The sequence below is a fragment of the Pseudochaenichthys georgianus genome, chromosome 7 (assembly GCF_902827115.2).
Source record: "Pseudochaenichthys georgianus chromosome 7, fPseGeo1.2, whole genome shotgun sequence".
NCBI classification, from domain to species: domain Eukaryota; kingdom Metazoa; phylum Chordata; class Actinopteri; order Perciformes; family Channichthyidae; genus Pseudochaenichthys; species Pseudochaenichthys georgianus.
In genome coordinates, this window is record NC_047509.1 from 22,731,776 (window position 1) to 22,755,270 (window position 23,495).

The following is a 23,495-nucleotide window of genomic DNA, read 5'->3' on the forward strand; positions in this document are numbered from 1 at the left end:
TCACTATTCAGTCACAAAAAATATATATTTCATTTAATCCAGTATTCATATTCAATTTGCAGGAACGTTTTTTAACGTTTTATCTGCATATTATGTGAAAAATACTACTGAACTGAAGTAATAGAGCATTATTTTAATCATCAATATCCTTTAATAGGAATGGGGTCATTAGGCTCAAGACAAATAAACATGCAATTTTTCAATTCAATGTCAAATGGCCCTGCAGGCATCACAAACACACCTCTGACCTGCTTAACCACACTGGCAATTACAAAGTCACCCCCTACAGTTACAGTCAGCATGAGGATGATGTCAAAGTCAAGCACCACTCACTGAAACGATACTGTTCAACCTGTCACGGCTGATGAAGAATACCTAGTCCAGGGGTCGAGCACATACATAATTAAACCCTGGTTTGATTTAGCTCAGAGAAATATGTCTCCCTTCACCTCGCTGACATTAATCAAGAAGCAGTTCTCCCTCCTCCGGCTGTAGACTGTGCAGAAGCAGGAGGAGCGCAGGATCATGCAGCACTAATGGATGTTTACACAGCTCACTATCAGCCACCAGAAAGCACATGCGCAGCAGCTAAACTGCTACCTTCTAGTTTTTAGCAGACATTATTATTGGCAGAGAATTTTTTTTCCAGTTGTTGTCGTGAGATTCAATGTCAATTGTCCATTGTTGTCCACTGCTGGCTCTTTATTCCTCCCTCTCGGCCCTCCCCCTCCTCAGCCCACCCCTGTTCTCTCCTCCTTCCCCTGCTCTTGCCAGTAACGGCCTTAACCGTTTGGCTTCATGTCAAAGCAGGGGCCTTTTGTGGCTCTGTCACAAATCTGCCAGGAAAAACAGAAACCATCTGTTCGGGCCTGGGCCTGAGAGGGGATGAGGGTGTAAATACACAAGTTTAGCCTTCACCCCCAGCCCTTCCCCGCACATACAGGCCCACCGAGCCCCGTGCAGGACCATGCACTCCCACTCAGCCGCAGCCTGTACTCCCACCAGCAATTAAACTGTAGAGGATTCATGCAGTAGGAGTCTTACAAACCGTAAAATTAGATAGTTTAAAACCTGTCGACTATAGAATTACAGGGTTATATATAGTTTTTATATATAATCATATAAAAACTGGGTATTTTAATGGCAGAATATGATTTGTATAATACACTCCAAAGCATAGATTATTTTTAAAGTCATTTATTCTAATTAAGTAGAGTGCAAATCGTTTTACTATGGTGGAAGAACTTGTTCATCAGCGAGTGTCATGAAAACATTACTGTACATAATCTTACTTCACATCCATTTTCTCACACCATTTTAAGTGGGAATAACTGGAATGGAAGTCGTGATAGGAGAGTAAGCCCTTTCCTTGTCGGATAATCCAGTGGCCAGAAAGCTCCTGCAGAAGGAAGCAGTCTAAAAGGCCTTATAATGCTGAGCTTATGTTGTCACTATCTTATGAACTGCGGAGTGGCGGCACCCTCTGTACCGCTCTGCAGTGATTTACAGGAATGGGGGGAAATGATGGTGCGGAGGACTGGGCCAATTTAAATTTCGATGTCAAGTATTTCCCTGAATGTTTTGCGGATACTGGTGAACTGTTTTAGTTGCAGGTTCATGGAGGGCTTTTCAGTTTTAAGAAGAAACAAAAACATTACTCAATAACTACGTACAAAATCACTGGCTAAACATCCAATCATGGAGAGAAAACACTAGTTGAGGAAAGTGTAAGTGTTGGAGTGGGAATATGGCAGCATGACAAAATGACTTTGATAGAGAAAAGAACACAGTCAGTGTATGAGGGGATAGTTGTTGTCAGTGGAACCACATTTGACGTTCAGGCAGGCTAAGAGGGCTAATCTGTCGAACTCCTGTTGCACTTTAGTGGCAGTCATCAAATAGAAATGCACTACAGTTTGCCAGTGACTGTATGCAAAATGTGCGGACTGTTGAGCTCAAATATGTCCAATAACACATTCCTTATTTTTAACTGGCAATAACTTTTCAACTCAAAACATTTATTCAACTTTAACAAAGCGGCTTCTTTTGTTTTCCCTTTTTCATTTATAACCTGCTCTTCGTTGCACCTGTTATTTCATATTCCAAAGCCCAAGTTAATGTTTTCATTAGCCCCTGCCTAATGTAAGGGTACTTGACACAGTGTAAGTGATGGAGAGGCAGAGTGACCTTTCCCCGCGTCTGCCAAGCTGTTGTTGGGGCCGTGTAGTTGTCAGCCTGCCGGGAGGAGGCCGAGAGGCACTGCTGAGAACAGTCATTAGACACAGAGCAAAGCCAGCGCTCGGCAACACTCGACACTTTTGATCTGCACATTTCAATTAGATTTCCCATCAGGACGCCTGCCTTCCCTCAGTTAGCACCTGCGCCCTGCTTTTCCAACTGCCCGGCCGAGGGGCTGAAGAGGGGGGCACAGGGAAGGAATAGAAAGTTCTCTTACCAGCCTGAAAGAGAAGCAAAAACACATGGCATCATAAAAGAGCTATAATCATAAGTAGCTGCTCTGATCTTGGCATGAACATGGATAAACAATTGGAGATATTATAACAATATATATATATTTGTCTCTGCTTGGCTTCTACATGTAAAACCGTCTCTGTACTAAAAACCCAACTAAAGCAGTGGGTCTTGAGACACCGGCATGACACATCACCTTAATTTACCCTGACATTTGAGAAGGCTTCATTGAGGTCAGACACCCTCAGTAAATGTTCCCGGCTCTGCTCTGCCTGATAAGACGTGAGTCCTACACTCACTAGTAGATATGAATTTCCCCTAAGAGCCACATGAAGGGAGATCGTATTAAACAAGCCTACGCCTGCTGAGTTGAGCTGTTTCGACCAATCAAAGCAGTGATTGAGACTTGACTTGTTCCTTAATGTCAAATATCCAAACGACCTGTTGAACAATCAAGGAGCAAAGGCTGGCCTATCCCTGACCTGTGTTTTCTCATATACCAGGAAACCAACTAGCCTCAAGTGGCTTTGTATTTCATGAGATAACGAATTAAAGCAGCAGTTACCCTCATGTTTTCATTAATACCAGCCTTTATACTTTGAAATTGCCACTTACAACTGTCCACCATTTCATCTTATCCTTTCCTGTTCTGTAACATTTTGGGGTAAGTTGTTAAGCTGTCGCTGAAAGCCTTTAATGCATTTTAGAGAGCAATGCACTGACTATTTTATGTTGCGTTTCTCAGCTGAGGCGAAGAAGGAAAACAATCGATAGCCATTAAACCCTGGGAGCTTTGTTGAGCAGCAGTTTAACAGACCTCAGACAAAGATTACAGGTGACTTACCGCCAACCAACAAACGCACCACACCTCCATGCATTTGTGGAGGACCACTAACAAGTGAGAGGTCAGAGTAAGGGAGAAGAGGGCAAGGCCCCGCAGGAAACGACATCATTGTTTCTGACTCCTGTCGCCAATTTTCAAGGCTTGTCTGTCATGAGTGCGTCCGGCAAGCGTCAGTTAATATGCACAGGCTGCCTCAGCAAAGTGCTTTCTGTACATGATTGCATGTGTTAATGTTTCAGTTGGGTATTGATTTCCTGGCGGCCTTTTGTACACTGGATTTATCCGCCTCGCTCGCTGGCAAGCGCGCTCCTACGAATGTTTGATTAAAGTTCAATTGACTCTTCCAGTGAAGGGCGAGGAGCCATTTCACTCCCTATTTGTAGCGCCAAAGCTCTGCCTGACATGTTCTTTTGTTCCCATTCAAGCTCCTGCCACCCAGGCAGCCACCAATGCACTGATCCTAATATCCCTGCATTCACTGAGCCTCTCCACTAATCCTGGGACAGACAGGGTCACAGCATAAACATCCCGGCCGGTGACAAATCCCGGCATGGACTTGTCCACTCCATGGCGTCTCACTCTGAAATACTGAGCTGACTGCTAATGTGTATTGTCCACAGCATTGATCATCTGAACTGCAGATATTTCACACATCTCGGACAAATAGACGGGTCACCTCTTTGCGGTCAAAAGCGATGCCTCCTTTTCAATATTTTAACTGCTTGTGTTCCTGTGATATAATTGTCAGTTTTTAACTGAATGTGTTTTCTTTTTCGTTTCAGGGAGAGCTTATTACCTTCTACTACTATTGGAAGAAGACCCCCGAAGCGGCCAGTTGTCGAGCCCACCGCCGACACCGCCGCCAGCCCGTCTTCCGCCGCATCAAGACGCGAACAGCCTCTACTCCTGTCAACACTCCCTCACGCCCCCCCTCCAGCGAGTTTTGTAAGTACATTTGATCATTTCATTGGCCGTCGGAGAGCAAAGTGGGAGACATGTTGACTTGATATGTTCTGGTTTTCCAGCGTTGTTTGTAACATTTGTTTCCTTCCTCTCTCTTCCAGTGGACCTCAGCTCAGCCAGCGAAGATGACTTTGACAGTGAAGACAGCGAACAGGAGCTGAAGGGCTACGCCTGCCGCCACTGTTTCACTACCAGTAGGTTACCACGTTACACATTTACAGACACTCATACTGGTCAATAAGAACCTCTTTGGCTATTCCTGTCTTTATTAGCAACAGTGTGAGCTCTCACGACACATCATTGTGCGACAGATGGGCATCAGACAATCTAATTTGATCAAATAAGACATGAGCCCCCAGCTCGTTCACCTCATTATCTTTCTCCACAGCTGGCTCACAGTGCCAGGATCTGATCAGACTGCCATCACAACTCGGGCGTCTGCTAGCACTGATATCATGGTGTTAACCCATGCAGACCTTATTAGTACATTACTTAAAGTGAAGATCATTTATCTTTGATTCATCAACCGCATGAAAGATATTTATCTCGTTAGATGCTACAAAGTGACTTCTCTTATTTCGACTATATTATTGTGTGATCTTCTTACTACCTGTGTGAGTGTTTTTTCACAACTGTAAATGGCTTTCCTCAGCCTCCAAGGACTGGCACCACGGGGGTCGGGAGAACATCTTGCTTTGCACAGACTGCCGCATTCACTTCAAGAAGTACGGCGAGCTGCCCCCCATAGAGAAGCCTGTGGACCCGCCGCCATTTATGTTCAAACCTGTCAAAGAGGAAGAAGATGGACTCAGCGGGAAGCATAGCATGAGGACCCGACGGAACCGAGGCTCGGTGCGTACACACTCATCTGTCCCTCTATTTTAACCTTCAGGGACCATAGAAGAGGTGTCCCTGGAGCCAGGCGGCAAAGCAATAGGCTGCTCCTCAAGTAGCACAGGGACAGCTTTGACATTCACTGTTTCACAAATGTTGGTTTTATAAATAAAGATAGACAAAAATTGGATTGGAACTTAAATGTGGATGTCCATCTTTATTTCTTATATCCAAATATATGACGCCCTCATATTCGTCATTATTCATGATTCTGTTTGTTGTTCAGATGTCGACGCTACGTAGTGGTCGTAAGAAGCAGACCAGTCCTGATGGCAGAGCCTCACCTACCAACGAGGATTTGCGCTCCAGTGGGCGTACCTCGCCCAGCGCAGCAAGTACCGACAGCACTGACAGCAAGACGGACTCCATGAAGAAGCCCAGCAAGGTAAACACAGCGCAGACTGCTGGAAACGTTGTTATTCGTTGTCTTTGTGAAGTGTCCCCTCACGGCTCTGCTTCTTTGGCTCCACAGAAGATTAAAGAAGAGGCTCCTTCACCTATGAAGAGCGCCAAGCGGCCGCGAGAGAAAGGAGCCTCAGACACAGAGGAGCCAGACAGGGCCGGCGTTAAAAAGTCCAAGACACAAGTGAGTCTGGGGTCTTTGAGATGTTCTATATTTTAAAGGAATGCATAGACTTGGTGTTATGATATACAGATATTGACGATAAATGACATGTCAAAATGTACAAATAAAAAATGTTTTATACACAAATAGAATATTATGAACATAAACCAGCCAATCCTAATTAATACCGCGTAAAAATCTGATATTGAGAGAGGCTTATTTTTATCCTAATACCTTTCTCTGCTCTGTCCCTCAGGAGCTCAGTCGGCCAGACTCGCCCTCAGAGTGCGAGGGTGAGGGTGAGAGCTCTGACGGGCGCAGCGTCAACGAGGAGCTCAGTAGCGACCCTAAGGACATTGACCAGGACAACCGCAGCTCCTCCCCGAGCATCCCCAGCCCGCGGGACAATGAGAGCGACTCAGACTCGTCCGCCCAGCAGCTCCTGCAGAGCCAGCACCTCCTGCAGAGCCAGCACCCGCCAGTCATCCAGTGTCAGCCCGGCCCCTCAGCCGCCCCCGCTGCACTGCCTCCACCCACAACCTCATCCCTCTCACTGCCCCCACAGGTCTCCCCCACAGCGGCCTCCACCTCTCTACCTCCCCTGTCTCTGCCCCAGCCAAGCCCAATGTCTCTTATCCAGTCAGGAGCGTCCCTCCACCCTCAAAGGCTTCCCTCTCCACATTCACCTTTGGCTCCGCCTCCTGGCCCCCCAGGTCCACCTCCGTCATTACCCAGCTCGCATCACGGGCCCATGCCTCCCATGCCCCATCCGCTGCAGCCTGGCCCCTCACACATGCTTCACCCTCACTCCATGCCCCCTCAGGGCTTCCCTGTGAGTCAGTCTCAGGTCCCACCCCTTCAAATGCCTGGCCAATCACAGCAGAGGCCGCACTCGCCTCCCTCTCAGTCCCAGTCATCCGCTCAGAGTGGATGCCAGCCTCCCAGAGAGCAGCCCCTTCCCCCCGCCCCTATGTCCATGCCTCACATCAAGCCTCCCCCAACCACACCCATCCCACAGATGCCCAACCCACAGTCTCACAAACACCCGCCCCACGCCTCAGCGCCTCCATTCCCTCAGATGCCTTCAAACCTGCCTCCACCTCCTGCCCTCAAGCCCCTCAGTTCTTTACCCATCCACCATCCTCCATTAGCACACCCCCCTCCCCTACAGCTCATGCCTCAGGGGCAGCAGCTCCAGCCTCCACCAGCCCAGCCCCCCGTTCTCACTCAGTCCCAGAGCCTGCCCCCATCAGCCAGTCACCAACCTCCTCAAGCCCCTCCCCTGCCGCCCTCCTCCGCAGCAGCAGCCTCACACCCCAGCGGACCCCCGCAGCCGACCTTTACGTCGCACCCTTTCAATACAGTTCTACCTCCGTCAGGCCCCCCCCCCCACCTCATCAAACTCTATGCCTGGCATACAGCCGCCTTCCTCCTCCGCTCCCTCCTCCATCTCCATGCCACTGCCTGCCTCAGTCCCGGGTGCCGGCCCCGGCCCGGTACTCCCACCTGTGCACATCAAAGAGGAGCCTCTGGACGAGATGGAGGAGCCAGAGAGCCCCCCACCCCCACAGAGAAGCCCCTCCCCAGAGCCTACCATCGTCAATGTGCCCAGCCATGCCAGCCAGTCAGCACGGTACGTCTACACATACATTTCTACACAAACACAATCTGTAAGCGAGAAAAACACACACCTACACAAGATGCTATTCATCAGTACTCTGTTGAGCTGCTTACTGTCTTGTCTGGGGATGCTGATTAGCTCTCAAACACTTCCAACAACAAAGACACGCTGCCTTCAGATTTGAAGGCTTTGATGTAAGCAACCAATCGGATGTCCTCAGCAAAACAGCCATCCAAGGCCACAATTAGCCCTGAACTCTGAGAGGCTGATGGCGAGGAATTATCAGGGATGGAGAGCAGGGAGATGCGAGTGAACCGAGGCATCTGAATATGAGTATCTGTAGTTGCCTTGTGCTTAAGTGGCTCTCAGACTGCCGATGAATAGCAATGAGGGTTTTAATACATACTCAACACAGCAGCAAAAGTGAATATCAAGGGAGTTTGTTTCCTTTTGAATAATGGAGCTGTGTAAGCTATCGTTTCATCTGATGGGACATTAGCCTGCTATTCAACATGCTCAATTCAACATTTATATCTCTTTATACTATTTAGTTTGCTTTGTAACCAGTATTAATTTATGAACGGCAACATCTTTCCATTTTTCTGAGCATTGTTTTATCTTGCCCATGACCACAGGTTCTACAAGCACCTGGACCGGGGGTACAACTCGTGTGCTAGGACAGATTACTACTTCACTCCACTGGCTTCATCGAAACTGGCCAAGAAGCGAGAGGAAGCTCTGGAGAAAGCCAAGAGGGAAGCGGAGCAGAAAGTTAGGGACGAGAAGGAGAGAGAGAGGGAGAGGGAAAAAGAGCGAGAAAGAGAGCGGGAGCGAGAAAAGGAGCATGAGCGAGCTGTGGTGAGTGCTTTTGTTTGGCTCTGCATAGTAACCATTCTTTTTCTTTTGAATCCTTCTAAACACAGTGTTTCTTTCTCTACAGAAAGCCAGTTCCTCTCATGACGGCAGGATGGGTGACCCTCATATGGGCGGCCCTGTTCACATGCGGCACCAATACGACGGGCCCCCCACTACGATCGCAGCTGTGCCTCCGTACATCGGCCCCGACACTCCTGCCCTGCGTACACTCAGCGAGTACGCCCGACCCCACGTCATGTCCCCCAACAATCGAAACCACCCGTTCTTTGTGTCCCTCAACCCCGCAGACCCGCTGCTGGCCTATCACATGCCTGGCTTGTACAATGCTGACCCGGGCATGCGGGAGCGCGAGCTACGGGAGCGAGAGATGCGCGAGAGGGAGATTCGTGAGAGGGAGCTGAGGGAGAGGATGAAACCTGGTTTCGAGGTTAAGCCTCCAGAGATGGACTCACTTCACCCTTCCACAAACCCCATGGAGCACTTTGCCCGGCATGGAGCCATCTCGTTGCCCCACATGGCCGGCCCTCACCATTTTGCAGCTTTCCATCCGGGCCTGAACCCATTAGAGCGTGAGCGACTGGCCCTCGCTGGGCCCCAGCTGCGGCCAGAAATGAGCTACCCAGAGAGGTTGGCTGCAGAAAGACTCCATGCCGAGAGGATGGCCGCAGTGGCCAACGACCCCATCGCCCGCCTACAGATGTTCAACGTCACGCCACACCACCACCAGCACTCGCATATTCACTCACACCTACACCTCCACCAGCAAGACCCTCTTCACCAAGGTAAAGGAAAGCCCCGTAGACATGCATGCAAAACAGAGGTTGCGCTAAACTTTTTCGCTGCCCGTCATTTTGACGGACAGGATCGTAAAACTTCTGTCAAAATCCAGAATTACCCGTCGGCCTTTACACAACTCTGACGGGGGGGGGGGGGGGCATGCTGGTAAACTGTCAACGGGGGGGGGAGGGGACAGTTCACATGCGCCGTGTTATGCGTGGCTGCTGCACCTCGCGGGAGCGTGCACAGCGTAAAGCCAAAACTCACACACATTTCAATGATTCGTACGGCACAGTTAGGTTTGGAAAGCGGTATGATTTCCTTTTTGGAGGCAGGGGTACACGTTAAGGGTAACATTCCACTGGCCGAGCATTCGTTCAAAAAATCTACTAATAATGAAGGAAATAAACACATTTGTTGCAATAGTCATTTATGCACAAACTACATTACTACTTGTACTACAACATTTGAATCATCAGTTCTTCCTCATTTCCCTCAATTGTTCATATTTGGTTTATTAAAATAATTATATTGTGTTCATTGTTAAAAGAAAAAAAGGAGGGTGACATTTCTGCTATGAGTATTATTATTTGTATAATGCGCTTTCTGCCTTCCTGTCATTAGGAGTTAAATGTAATGGCTAGCAGATTAGATTAGAACCTTCATTATCCTAAGCGGCTGGGACACTTCCCGATAGCGAATAGCTTTTCTATATGTTCTACTCTTCACTTACTTGTCAGCATAGGTCGGCATTGATGTACGGAGCCGACTAAAGACCTTGTTTATATCATCATATTGAAGCCAACTCCATCGGTCAAGCTGGCTGAAACGTTCTCTCCCTCTTCTCCTCATGCTCTGTCACTCTCCTTTAACTCCTCCGGTGACTGTCTTTTATTTGAAGATAGTTTTTTGCCCGCCGCTTGGGCGGTTACCGCTGGTATTAAAAACATTTTTGGCGAATGGTTAGGTGACGCGATAGTCTGTGGTGAAGGAACGCGCTGCCGCTCACAGGAGCCTGCTTGCGCTGGGCTCCGCAGCAAAAACAGCTGTTTGCTTTTCACCGAACAACGACAACCGCCTCACGAAACGCTATGTTGTAGCGTTAATAAACGAAACAATTTAACAAAACTGCTAGTCTGGGAGGGCATGCATAACACGGCATAACACCGGAGCCTCGCTGCGGGGAAACTTTGGCGGTGTTCCGAGTTTGTTCTAATCTGTCAAAATGACGGACTGCTTTCAGATTTGTTAAAAAAAACGGAAAATATTCGGTTAACGCGACCTCTGATGCAAACACCACTTATAAATACTGCATTATAACAGAGTAACTAACTTAATTCTAACAACTAGATTATATATTGTATTATATTCAAATTAATATATTAAAACATAGTTTTGCACTTTTTTGTGTGATATTCATGTCAGTATGTTATATCTTGTGCTTAAATTATGTATTTTGATATAGAAAGGGTGACAAGATAAAAAAATATATTTATAAAGTATATATAAGTAAAAGTATTTTTTAGGACCAAAAATAGAGCCTAGGGGCACTCAGATAAATTGTTTCTTATTGGACATGTGTGAAAAGCAAGTTCATATTTTATTGTCTCTGTAGGAATGTACAGCGTTGACATATGAGATTAGATTAAGGCATATTATAAACTCAGAACATTTCTGATAGAGCCAACAGATGCTTTACAGAGGATAAATATAGTAACACTGTCCCTGCATTCTTTTGGTCAACCTTGAGAGGAGTAACATTATATTAAGCTGTGTGTCACTAATGCCCAAAGCATGCACTGTCTGTGATACTCTGTAATGAAATGAATGTACCATTAACCTTATTATCTGCCCCCTAATAGGCGGGGAGTGTTTAGTGTGTCCTCCAGGCTCTGGGGGCCATCCCCTGGTAGACCCCCTCGGAGGCCCTCACCTGGCTCGCTTCCCTTACCCCCCCGGCGCCATCCCCAACGCTCTGCTAGGCAACCCGCATGAACACGAGATGCTGCGCCACCCAGTCTTCGGTAGGCTTTCTGCCAATATCCTCTGTCATTTAAGACCATCCAATCTATCAATCTCTGCCAGATGGCCTGATCTAATCTCCGGTTTGTGCCTACTGCAGGTACTCCATACCCCCGCGAGCTGCCGCCACAGATGTCCGCAGCCCACCAGCTGCAGGCCATGCACGCTCAGTCCGCTGAACTCCAGAGGCTGGCCATGGAGCAGCAGTGGCTGCACGGGCACCATCACATGCACGGAGGACCCATGCCTGGCCAGGAGGACTACTACAGGTACAACAAAAAATGTGATTATAAAACCTTTGGATTAACGCACATTTGACTTTTCCATTGACTTCCGTTGCCGAATATTAACACTTTGTTGTTTGTGTTTCAGTCGGCTGAAAAAGGAGAGTGACAAGCAGCTGTAACCAGCCCGAGAGGCAGCGACTGACAGGTGCAGGACACGGGAAGATGTTACAGAGTTGTTCATTCAGTTTTGAAGAACAGAAAAGGCCAAGTGGATCGTCTGAGAATTCTTCTGATATTGGGTTTTTGTTCCCGTCAAGGACTTTTTCTTTATTATAATTTTTCAAGACATTTACTTTCTTTGGTATATAGCCAGTAGTGACAACGTCATCAAGACTCCTGCATGACAAGCTTCCCTGACTTTTTTTTGTAGGTGCTAGAACAAGACACTGTGCTTATAAACAAAAAAAAGACAAGACCGGTCAGGCCGTTTATGGAAAAATAACAAGTGCTATCTTAAACTTAACATTTATTTTAATACATTGTTGAAGGTTTTTCATAATTTTAAGAAAAGCTACAGCATGGCGTTTTTGAGTCTGTAAATAGTATATATAAACATATAATTATTATTATAATTATTATTATTACTAGGTGTGGACTCCAAACCAAGTCGTTTCAACCTCCGATATAATTGTTTTGAAGCATTATCCCTTGTTTCAGAGGGGAGCACCATGGCATTATATGAGCAGTTCCTGAGAGAGTTGTGGTTCAGTTGTAACGTTCCTCTGACATCACTGTGTTAGATTTAGCCCCACACACACCATGTGAACCATAAACCTGTCACACACACATCCATTCATCACACACCTTCGACACACCGCAGGTTGTCACAATGTGTAAACTCAACATGTTGAGTTAATCATTTGAAAGACTTGAAGAGGTGACACAGAGTCACCGAGGTTTCTGTGGAGTGCACACGGAAGCCATGGATTTTAAAGAAAGAGTTTGCACTGAGAGAATTTCCTTAAGCTCCACTCAATTGGTTTTATTCTTTTCGCCTTAAATCAATAAGAGTCCAGACATTGGAGTAATATTTCATTTCTTCTTTTTGTTTTTACAGAGATTTTAATTGTGGACGCAAGAGACATATTTGGCTGAGCTGAAGACATTTTAGAATGCTTCGAGTTTTTTAAATGACCAGGACCTGAGTTTTATCTTTGTTCATTGTATCAGGAGGCTAACATGACTTCAGGATTGTTTTAAATGTGTGAATGGTTTGTGAGTCGGTGCTATTTGTGTTGTTGACGTCCCCTTTTTCTTCACCTGGTCCGGTCACCCATGTTCGATGCAGGGCTCGTGTCCGACTGAGAATCCTCCAGCTAGGCTGTAATAATGTTCACTGTGACACTAGAGGAGGGGCCTGCCGACACGAGACCACCAGGAGCTAGAGGGTCATGATTGTGTGCGAGCGTGTGTGTTTTCCTCACAATGTTTCCGTATGCCTTGGTTCCTTAGGGATACACACACACTCCTGGGCCTCGGTGTATGTGATTGTGTGTGCGACTGAGCTCAAGTATGTGTGTGCACATACCAGTGCACATGAGCTCAAGTATTTTAGTTTGTTGTTGCTGTAGCCATGAAAGAAGTTCTGCTTTTGTTTCATGCACTAAGACTGTTTGACCGTCATGGACATTTAAAAAACTGTGGCTTTTTTTGTTTTTTACCAAATGAAGAAACTGTACTTTTAAAGTGACCATATCTTCCCCTTGGAGCACTATCATTTACATTTAAATGCTTGCAAATGTCATCAAACTCACACCCCCTTTTTACAAATCCGAAAAGTCTTTGAAGCTCCGACAAGAACTCGTCTCTTTGTCTTGCCATCTCCCACCGATCTACGTCTCTCCTCATCATCTTTGCCTCGTTTTCCTGACGATTCCCTTGCCTTTTACTCCCTCTTTTTGTGTCTCCAAAACCTTTGATGTTAAGTGTTGTCAATGGTTTAGCTTCTTGTTTCAAAGCGGCAATAGCAGAATGTAAATTCTGACTGCTAAGATTTATATATATACTGGTATCTTGAAGCTTATTGTATATATGAGTAGTCGCCATGGGATGACACAATGTAAACAAAAAGTAGAAATAATAAGAAAAATTGTGAGTCCTGTGTTCTCTCCATTTGAGTATTTTGTAATTTTTTTGAAAAATTTGTGGAATTAAAATAAACGACTAAGTTACACCACAGGAACATGTATGTTGTCTCTTGCCTTTTGATGCATCATATCAATTTCTTTGTGACCTCGTCTGTTTGTGTGCTGAGGTAGAGCACACTGCTAAATCCCATCAGCTGTGAGACACAATAATCCTGTTATAAGGGTAAACCATTTTGATTACTCACCGCTCGGTCACTAAATAGCAAAGAAAGAAAGCAGAAAACGCTTAATTCCCTCTGTTTGTTTTTCATTTGTGAAATGTGATTCTCCAGCTGAGCAGAGGGACTGATGCTGGGTCTGTCTTGATAATACTCATGTCCTACATTTGCTCTTGAATAATAGAGTTTTTGCTTGACGGGAGAAACATGTTACAGAATAGATCAAGCATTCCTGTTTCTTATTTTTTCCCCAGCCTTTCATTTTCTCAGCTACACAAACAAACACAGCTTTAGGAGATCACCCCAGCAGCAGGTAGTAAATCTGAGAGCTGAATATTGCTCTGCTATGGTATAATAACATCAAAGCCAGGCTGAGCCAGAAGGAGCACTTGCTCAGGATGAGATGTCTTGCTATCAGCGGGGCAGGGCTGTCATTTCATTCTGTGTATGTGGGGAGTGATAGACCAGCAATCTGTGATGGTGTGCCGCAGCGATGGCTGTCAGTTTGAGAGCGAGCTATTATTCTACTGCTGCTCTCTGAAATGATGCCCTGTCCTCGGTAAAATTGAGGTTCCTTGGATGCTCTATCCTGGGGCTGTCATGTGACGGCTGCCTTGTGAGGAGGTGCTCCTTGTTGTCGCCAGCTCACCTCCCCATAAGACACAACAAGACGTCAGAGCCGAGCAGCGGCGGCTGGTTGAATAATTCATATCCCCTCCTCCTCCACAGCAGCAGCGACGGAGCGACTGTGACTTGTGTCAACTCAAATCCTTCTCATAATACTGTGTGTACCCCTCAGGCAGGCATAAGGGGATACATCTTCTCAAAGAATCTGCTCTTTCTGTCTGAATAGCAATATGTCTTGTCCTGTTCTCGCTGTGTTATTGTATATGCTGCAGCAGGTCTCGGACACGGAGCCTCCTCATCCCCTCCATCCTCCTGCCTCTCCTCTCGCTCCGCTGGGCCGGCGGCTGCAGAGTGATGCCCAGTTGCAGAGGAGCCTACATGCTGTTAGTGCGTTCAGTCGGAAGGTAGCTGCGCTCCTTCAGCGGGCAACTCAGCGGCTGCCCTGTTTATCTGAAAATGAGCTGTGCTGACACAGGAAGCAAATCTGCTGTTAGTGTTATTCCTCATTCAAAGTCAGAATTAAATAGGATACTAGATGTTTCATGTGTGCTATTTTACCAGATACCATCCCACTGTTTAATGTGTTTGTTGCTGAATTACAATCAATGCTTTCATGTTTGCTCTTCAGCTGAGAACTGATATTCAGTGAAGACCCCACATATTGTCTGACCCTCTCTTCCCCCCCCCCCAAGCTGTGATCATCTCCACCAGAGTTCATTCTTCCAGTCTATACAGTAACAAGTGATTTCAGAGTAAACTTTGGTAACTGGAAACAGGAGAGGCTGTTGGGCCTTTTAATGATGTGATCAGGCAGGAAATGTTTTCATGATCTCAGTATCACAGAAAACACATATTTTTTTAGTTAAGTATTGCTTTTACTTAAATACAAATTCTGAAGACTTCTTCCACTGCAGATGTATACTCTTAAATGTAGCTACTTTTCATAATAAATGTAATCTAAAATAATTAACTAACCCTTTCATGCATGAATTATGAAAGCCTCACTCAGGATTTTTTTACCAAGTGTTTTTATTGCTCTTGGGGCATGAAAAACAAGATTTTAACTTTAGTTTATTTTTATCTATTTTTTTCAAATTTAGAAAAAAAACGTGTTATATGTCCACTCAGGTGGACAGTATGCGTTAAAGTCTGAACTGAAAACATGTACATTTGGAAAAAATAAAGATGTGCAAACTTAACATTACATTAGTGATATTGATTTAAGGCCCAAAGAGATATTGAAAATTAAGTATTTTCAAAAAGAACCGTAGCAGTAACAGTATGAATTGTAGTTGAAATAGAAGAATAGAATATCTTTATTGTCATCACACATCAGTGTAACGAAATTCAGTTTGCATCTCTCACTGCAGTAGGCTACATAAATATGAACACATCCATAAAAGCAGTGATATAATCAGGGTCATCACTTAAATGCACTTTACCAGAATGTTAACATACATTTTTAAAGATTATTTAATAAAGAAAAGCTACAATGTTTAAATATAAATAGTTACTACAAATATCAGTTTGATACTTAATAAATATACAAATAAATAACATATGGTATTTTAGGCTGCAGTCTTTGATGGGAGGTAGTGTGTTTGAATGTGTGCATGTTCAAAGTTATAGTGAGTTTTGTGGTTGGACAGGGATGGGAGTGATGGAGGCCACAGCTCTGGGACAGAAGCTGTTCTTCAGTCTGTTGGTGCGTGATTTTATTGACCTGAACCGTCTGCCGGACGGAAGCGGTTCGAACAGTGAGTGGCCGGGTATGTGATATTTCTGATGATACTGCTGGCTTTCTTCTGCAGTCGACTTTTATAGATGTTGTCAAGGTTGGGCAGTTCAGTCCCAACGATGCGCTGAGCAGCCTTCACCACCCGTTGCAGGTCCTTCCTAAATATGGCCAGTCATGCATGACGTCCACTTTAGTGGACAGGTGAATAATCATAATTTCCTGCAAAACATAAAATCAATACTTTGACAATTTATGAATGATATGATTCCTTAGTTGTTACTTGATGTCACCAACATTGTTATACCTGCAGGGGGCGCTTTCCATAAAAGGATTGGCAAAATATCGACGAGTGATTTGGGTCAATCTGGCTTTTTGTCGTCCATCTTGGTTTAGAGAAATGTATCACACACTGACTTTCCACTGAGTGGCAGTGTATGGGATGATGCAATAGGGTCCTATGTAGAGTGGCTGATGGTGCAACTATGCCATCAAAACCCATGCATATACAAGAAAACACCTTTTGAAAAGCTGTCTACTGTAGTAGCCTCTATGCGTGAAAGGGCTAACATATGGCATGCGTCGAAACATTTTCATAACAATAAAAACCTAATTTATTTACGTATGAGACTGAAAGTAGCCATTCTGCATGATGAAATGTTTATTTTCGTATTCTAAAAAGATAAATGGATGGTAAATTCTGGGTTTTTTCCTTGATAAATCACCCATAATGCAACTAAATCACCTTCAGTTGAGACAATGGATGTATTAAGAGAACGGCTATAAAAAACGTTCCTACTATGTAGTTTGTTTATTTAAAAAAGACTTCTTTCTCAATGTGAGTGAAAATGTATTTTTTGGGCCAATATGACGTCACGAAATAGACCGTAATGTAGTACCACCGTTTGGTCCATACGCTAATCTGCTCATCCTGGGGGTTGAGACCTTTATACAGTCTATGGTTGAGACGTTACATTTGAGTGTGTTATGCTAGTAGCTAGGCTAATGTAGCTGCTAGCCTCAAGCAGAGATAAGGAGCCTGCTGAGACCACACCGACAATTTCTTTTCATTTTAAAAGGTTTCAGCACCACTGATGCAGTGACATTGCTTGAGGCAATTCATAAGATTTCACACGGCTCCCTCTCAAGCCACAAACATACTTTATAGGCTACAACTAGTGTTAAACCCTATGGTTAAGCCCCAAGGTCCTCGCCGGCGGGTACTTTAGTTTTTTTTTTCACGACACTGTGTCTCAGGGAATCTTAATATTTAAGAACCTATGAATATGTTGTACCAGATTAACGGGAATAATCTCAGCTAATTGACGATACAAACCATTTTTACCAAAACAAAACACAAGTCTCATAAGAAGCATCTAAATGACTCCTGAGCGAAAAATGCTAACCTATTACTGCACCGATAATCACTCTTAGCACCCTTATTACTTATCCTAGGTGCACATCCAAGACATCGTTTATGATCGCAAGGAGACACAGAATCTAACAGTGCCCACCTCAACACTGAAAGATACAAACTCGACGTTATCAACAAAAACGTACATCAAAACAAGTGGCGCTAGGTAGCCCACAACGCTAACATGGTTTACCTTCGTCTTTGTCTGGTCTAAACTGGTCTTCAATGGCATTAAAACGATAAAAAACGATGGTGTAGTTAATCCATAGGTTAATCCAATGTGACTGCGTCCTCTTTGAAATGTTCTGATAATCCATAAATAAGCAACAGCTTTTCCGTTGCTTGATATCAGAGCAGAGATATTTCTCCCCTCTGCGGCAAGGCAAGGCAAGGCAAGGCAAGTTTATTTATATAGCACTTTTCAACACAAGGCAATTCAAAGAGCTTTACAAAAAATGAAAGACAAGAAAGAAAAGCTAATAAAATAAACATTAAAAGAAAAAATACATGGATAAAAATTACAGTGCAGTTTAAGATATGAATAGTTCAATTAAAAGCAGCGACAAAAAGAAAAGTCTTCAGCCTGGATTTAAAAGTAGTAAGAGTTGCAGCGGACCTGCAGGTTTCTGGGAGTTTGTTCCAGATATTTGGAGCATAATAACTGAACGCTGCTTTACCATGTTTAGTACTGATTCTAGGGACAGAAAGCTGACCAGTCCCTGAAGACCTGAGAGATCTGGATGGTTCATAATTTAGCAGGAGGTCACTAATGTATTTTGGGCCTAAACCATTCAGTGCTTTATAAACCAGCAGCAATATTTTTGAAATCTATTCTTTGACACACAGGAAGCCAGTGTAAAGACTTCAGAACTGGAGTGATGTGATCCACTTTCTTAGTGTTAGTGAGGACTCGAGCAGCGGCGTTCTGAATCAGCTGCAGCTTTCTAATAGATGTTTTAGTGAGACCTGTGAAGACACCACTGGCACTGCAGTAGTCGAGTCTACTGAAGATAAAGGCATGGACAAGTTTTTCCAAATCCTGCTGTGACATTAGTCTTTTAATCCTAGATATATTCTTTAGGTGATAGTAGGCTGATTTAGTAACTGTTTTAATGTGACTGTTGAAACTCAGGTCAGAGTCCATGACTACACCTAGATTTCTGGCTTTATCTGTTGTTTTGAACATTGCACACTGAAGCTCAGCGCTAACTCTTATACGTTCTGACTTGGCTCCAAAAACCATTACCTCAGTTTTATCTTTGTTTAATTGGAGAAAGTTCTGACACATCCAGTCATTGATTTGTTCAATGCACTTACTCAGTGTTTGAATTGGAGCATAGTCTCCTGGTGAAATTGTTACGTAAATGTGTGTGTTATCTGCATAACTATGGTAACTTATTTTGTTGTTCTTCATTATCTGAGCCAGTGGTAGCATGTAGATGTTAAAGAGAAGAGGCCCCAAGATGGAGCCTTGAGGAACCCCACATGTCATATTTGTCAACTCAGATGTGTATTTACCTATAGAAACAAAGTTGTTTCTGTCCTTTAAGTAGGATTCAAACCAATTTAGAACTGTTTCCGAAAGTCCCACCCAGTTTTCCAGTCGGTCTAGTAATATGCTGTGGTCAACAGTGTCAAACGCAACACTGAGATCTAATAATACTAACACTGAAGTTCTGCCGCTGTCTGTGCTTAAGTGGATGTCATTAAAGACCTTTACAAGAGCAGTCTCAGTGCTGTGGTTTGGACAAAAGCCTGACTGGAACACATCGAAACAGTTATTTAAATGCAAGAAATTACTCAACTGTTGAAAAACAACTTTTTCAATGATTTTACCTAGAAATGGGAGGTTTGATATGGGCCTGTAATTGTTCATTACTGAAGCATCTAGATTATTCTTTTTTAAGAGCTAGCATGCACAGAGACGACACCTTTTTTTAACATGAGTGTGTGCGGGACGATTTCCCTTGGATTCTATTGGCTCTAACGGTCAGAAAGAGATGTCACATGTCAAAATCGAACAAGGGGGGCCAGAGATAGGGAAAATCCACCCAAATGGCCCCAAAAGAAGTTTTTTTTGCTAAATCTGTCTAAAAAGGTCAAATATCATTTGTTTTGCATCAATCTTGATACAGGGTACTTATTATATGTTGTACTTTGGATTCCTAAAGCTTTTAGTCTACTAACCCATCATCCAAGGTTAGTTTTCACTATAAGTACAAAATATGTTTTTACCAAATATATTTTTTTACTATGTTCAATCTGAATTTTCTTTCAAATAAAAAACATCTATATTGATTCTGACTTTTCTACATCCAACTCACAGGTTTATCATTACTTTGAGAAAAAAGATTATTAATTTAACCCTTTTAGAAGGGAAGATATGGTCATTTGTTCTGGGAATGTCATTTTCTAGCCTGAAACCTGAAAAACAGGCTTGTGGCCTAACAGGGAACTTTCTTCATTGTAGAACTCCCTGAGACCAGTGTCACCATAAGTAGCACCACAATACATCTTAGTTGGGCACCAATACAAATATTTCTGAAACAGAAGAAGGGGCTAAACTACAGCTCTGCATACCATAGCATAATATTTCATGACCTAAAGTTGGCTGCCATTTTTATTCACCTTAATGTTCAATTCAGGCATCAATTGTGCTGTATGACTTTTCCAGTATGTGTGTGTTTATCTCTGTATGTCTGTTTGAGTTGCTGCCTGCTGTGTGTTTGAGGCCTGGGCTGCAGCTCCCTTGCGTCTAATGATATCCTGTTCTCACATTCCTGTCATAGACGATCTGGATTCCCCCTTGTCTGCACCAGTGGATCAACCCAGTGCGGCCACTGGCCCGACCCAAGCATTCCTCACCCACTCCCAACACACACACACACACACACACACACACACACACACACACACACACACACACACACACACACACACACACACACACACACACACACACACACACACACACACACACACACACACACACACACACCCTTAGGAGGCCTTTGCCGACGCCTACTGCAAACTTCACACACACACACACACTGCCTCTAGTTCTCCCACCCTCATTCTCCCTTCTGTTTCTATTGTCCTGAGTTAGATTTCAGGGGAACAGCCTGTAGCCTGCAGAGGAACTCTTTGTCCGAGAAAGCGTGCCAGGTTGGGTTCCACGCTGGCAGAAGAAGGACAATGCAAGGCTCACACTCTAGACTTCCAGGCTCCTCTTTAATGTGTTGTCATAAAACATGCAGCTGGCAGAGACTTAACGTTCAGTGGGACGGCTTCAGCACACTGAGCCCTCGTTGTTGCCCTTCCAACTGTCCTCGTTCATGTTTCTTTCTGCAGCGTCTGTGCACCGTCAGAGACACACAGACCTGACATTTCAGTTTCCTCACAGCACAACCTTTCAATTCAGCGTTCACCCGCTGGAAAATATGAAGAAAAAAGTGGACTGCTGGGGCTGTAGTCCACAGAAATGTCCTCTGCTGTCATCCCAAAGTATTGGGACAGTGGAGGGATGTAGGTTCTTCTGACAGGTCACATTTATTTTGAAGATTAAAATACGACTTCAAGCTGTCTCCTGATTTACTTCTCTGCTTTATGGAAAAGAGAGGGAAAGGGATTAAAGAAACAGTCTGCATACTGCCATGTGGTTTACCCCTCTATAGTCATGAGGGTTTCATAACCTTTTATAACTGAAAATCAGATTTGTTTTACTCTTGCATCTACAAACAAATTATGTTAGTCCTTAAACCAGAGAGGATATAATAAATCCCAAACAAACTTGCACTGACGCTGGCTCAATGACATGCCTATGATAGATATGTCTGTTTGACATTATGAACTTCTTTACAAAAAGTAGTACAACATGTACTTTAGTTTGAATTATTTATTCGACCAGTTTTAGATAAACTGAACATTCTACATTTATTTCTGAATGAATTTTAGATACTATCCCATGAATATAGAAATCATAATGTAATAACTGTTCTCTAATGTCACACACAACAGGGTGAGTAAGAAAACGTATTTTCATGTTAAAGGTCTCTAATATATTATAGGTCTCAGATATATACAAAACATGTCTCTGAAGTGTTTGGCTTGAAATACCAAACGGATCATGCATTGTCGCATCCCATAATCCCCTCTGTTTCAGCCCTGTTTCAAAAGTGCTGATTCTCTGTCTGTTACTTTAGATGAAAATAAGGAGCCACTCCCCACGCCCCTCTGAGAGATATTTGGTTAAAAAGAACATAATGGTCCTCTAGGAGGAGATTCAGTTGATAAGGGGGGGGGGGGGTTACCTTGGTTGTTTATTGGCTAATGGTTGCACAAGCCAAAAAAAATCGTTATGACATCATAAAGTGGCCAAAATCTGATCAGACAGGTTTTTATATAAATGGATCGGGTCAAAAAGTGAGCAAATCTTTTTTCCTGAAACTTTCAGAATCTCTTAAAATACATGAACAAGTGGATTTTGCATAATAAGTGAGCTTTAAGGAGTAAGCACTGGAGGTGCAAAGCTACTTCTACGTGTAACATGTGTATTTTGCTGCTATATCATCCATTGCACCCTTTGCAGTCAGGCAGATTATTAACCCATAAAAGCCTTCGCTCTTCTGCTCTGCACTGCTGTAAACAATACTTGTTATATTGCAGCTGATGGGCTAGAATATTACATAATTATCCAAGCAAGGTTTGATTTTGTTGTCTCATTCGGAATAATAGGTATACTCGAGCGTCAGTGTGCAAAGCATGAAAAAATGGATGAGCTTTTTAGAGTGCTGTTAATAGACATTGTTGTCCAACAACGCATTCAACACAGGAAATGGAGGAACTGCTCACAGCTGGAAATGATTAAAGCACATTGTGTCGACAGGAAAATCTCAGAAAACACCAAATAGCAAATGAAACCTCTGAAAGATATTTAGATCTTAGAGTCTGTTTGTGAAGTTAGTAGTGACACTCCAATATTGTAGTTTGATTGACAAGCTTTGGTGAACATAATGTACTTTTATTTTAGTGGGATACTGTTAAATATAATGATTGTTCCATAAACTGCTAAAACAAGCCATTCAGTACGGTTCATGTTATAAGGAAGTGGGAAACAGAAAATCTCTCTTCTCATTGTGTTCTTGGTTAATGAGTTATAGGATAATGGGCTAACTTTGTTTGGAGGTCACCTGTATACATACTACAGCTGAAGTGTTAAGAACAGGATGTGCTGCTTCACAGGTTAATTAATGTAAACAGAACTTCTGCCAACAAATGATGCATATAAGACAACTAACAGGGTTTATGTGACTGTTTACTTCTTCTTTAACTAAACCCCTGTAACCCTGTTCTACACTGCATGCTCACTCCAGAGCTTAACATATTTAACAATTATTAACATTTACACTGATAAACAAGTAAGTAAGTAATGATTATTTAAATTATTGATTAAACATTTAGCCTTAATGTGTTGAAAAATAGCCATTACAATTTCATAGAGCCCAAGGTGTCTTCACATGTATTTGATGTCTAGCCAAAAGTAAGTGTAGTACAAAGAGCAGGGACAGCAAGAAGCTGAAACCTTTAAATGTTTAACTAAAAGGTCTTCATTCCGACTTAAAAACGTAGTTGATACATACATAAATTCATAATATTTTTCCCATACAAAGAAACTATTCAATTGTGTACCCATTTTAGGATTTGTTTACATTTTCCATTGACTAAAATGCTGTTTTTTCTTACTCTAAGCAACTATGTTTAATGCCGAATAAGAAGTAGACTTTTTATTCACAATTATTATTTAAAGCAACAAATATTTCAATAGTGTACTAGTGAGATATTTTCTTCAGTCACTAAGACATTTAACTTAATTCGCTCTCTGCAGGTCATACACTCTGTTAACTGTACAGATTCCAGTGTGTAATGTAATTTCATCAGGAGCACCACGGATGTGATTTCAGGATCAAACGCTGGTATCATTAGCTGACTGACCTAATATGCTTCCCCTCAGCAGCCTTCACAGTCTCCATCACTCTGGTAACCCGGGCTCGACCCTGGCCTGTCATACTTGCTGTGGTGGCTTCATAAAGCCTC

At 43.6% G+C, this 23,495-nt stretch overlaps 1 protein-coding gene across 1 annotated transcript in view; it reads left to right on the forward strand.

The window, feature by feature from the left end:
- rerea (arginine-glutamic acid dipeptide (RE) repeats a) overlaps positions 1–13,499 on the forward strand; it is a 93,838-nt gene extending 80,339 nt beyond the window's left edge. Inside the window, 12 exon segments of the mRNA XM_071203800.1 lie at positions 4,099–4,261; positions 4,381–4,473; positions 4,932–5,131; positions 5,400–5,558; positions 5,646–5,759; positions 5,995–7,119; positions 7,121–7,371; positions 7,995–8,217; positions 8,300–9,017; positions 10,875–11,036; positions 11,135–11,303; positions 11,407–13,499. Of these exon segments, the coding sequence (XP_071059901.1) occupies positions 4,099–4,261; positions 4,381–4,473; positions 4,932–5,131; positions 5,400–5,558; positions 5,646–5,759; positions 5,995–7,119; positions 7,121–7,371; positions 7,995–8,217; positions 8,300–9,017; positions 10,875–11,036; positions 11,135–11,303; positions 11,407–11,440 (3,411 nt within the window). The 3' untranslated portion in view covers positions 11,441–13,499.
- Positions 13,500–23,495: the final 9,996 nt, after the last annotated feature.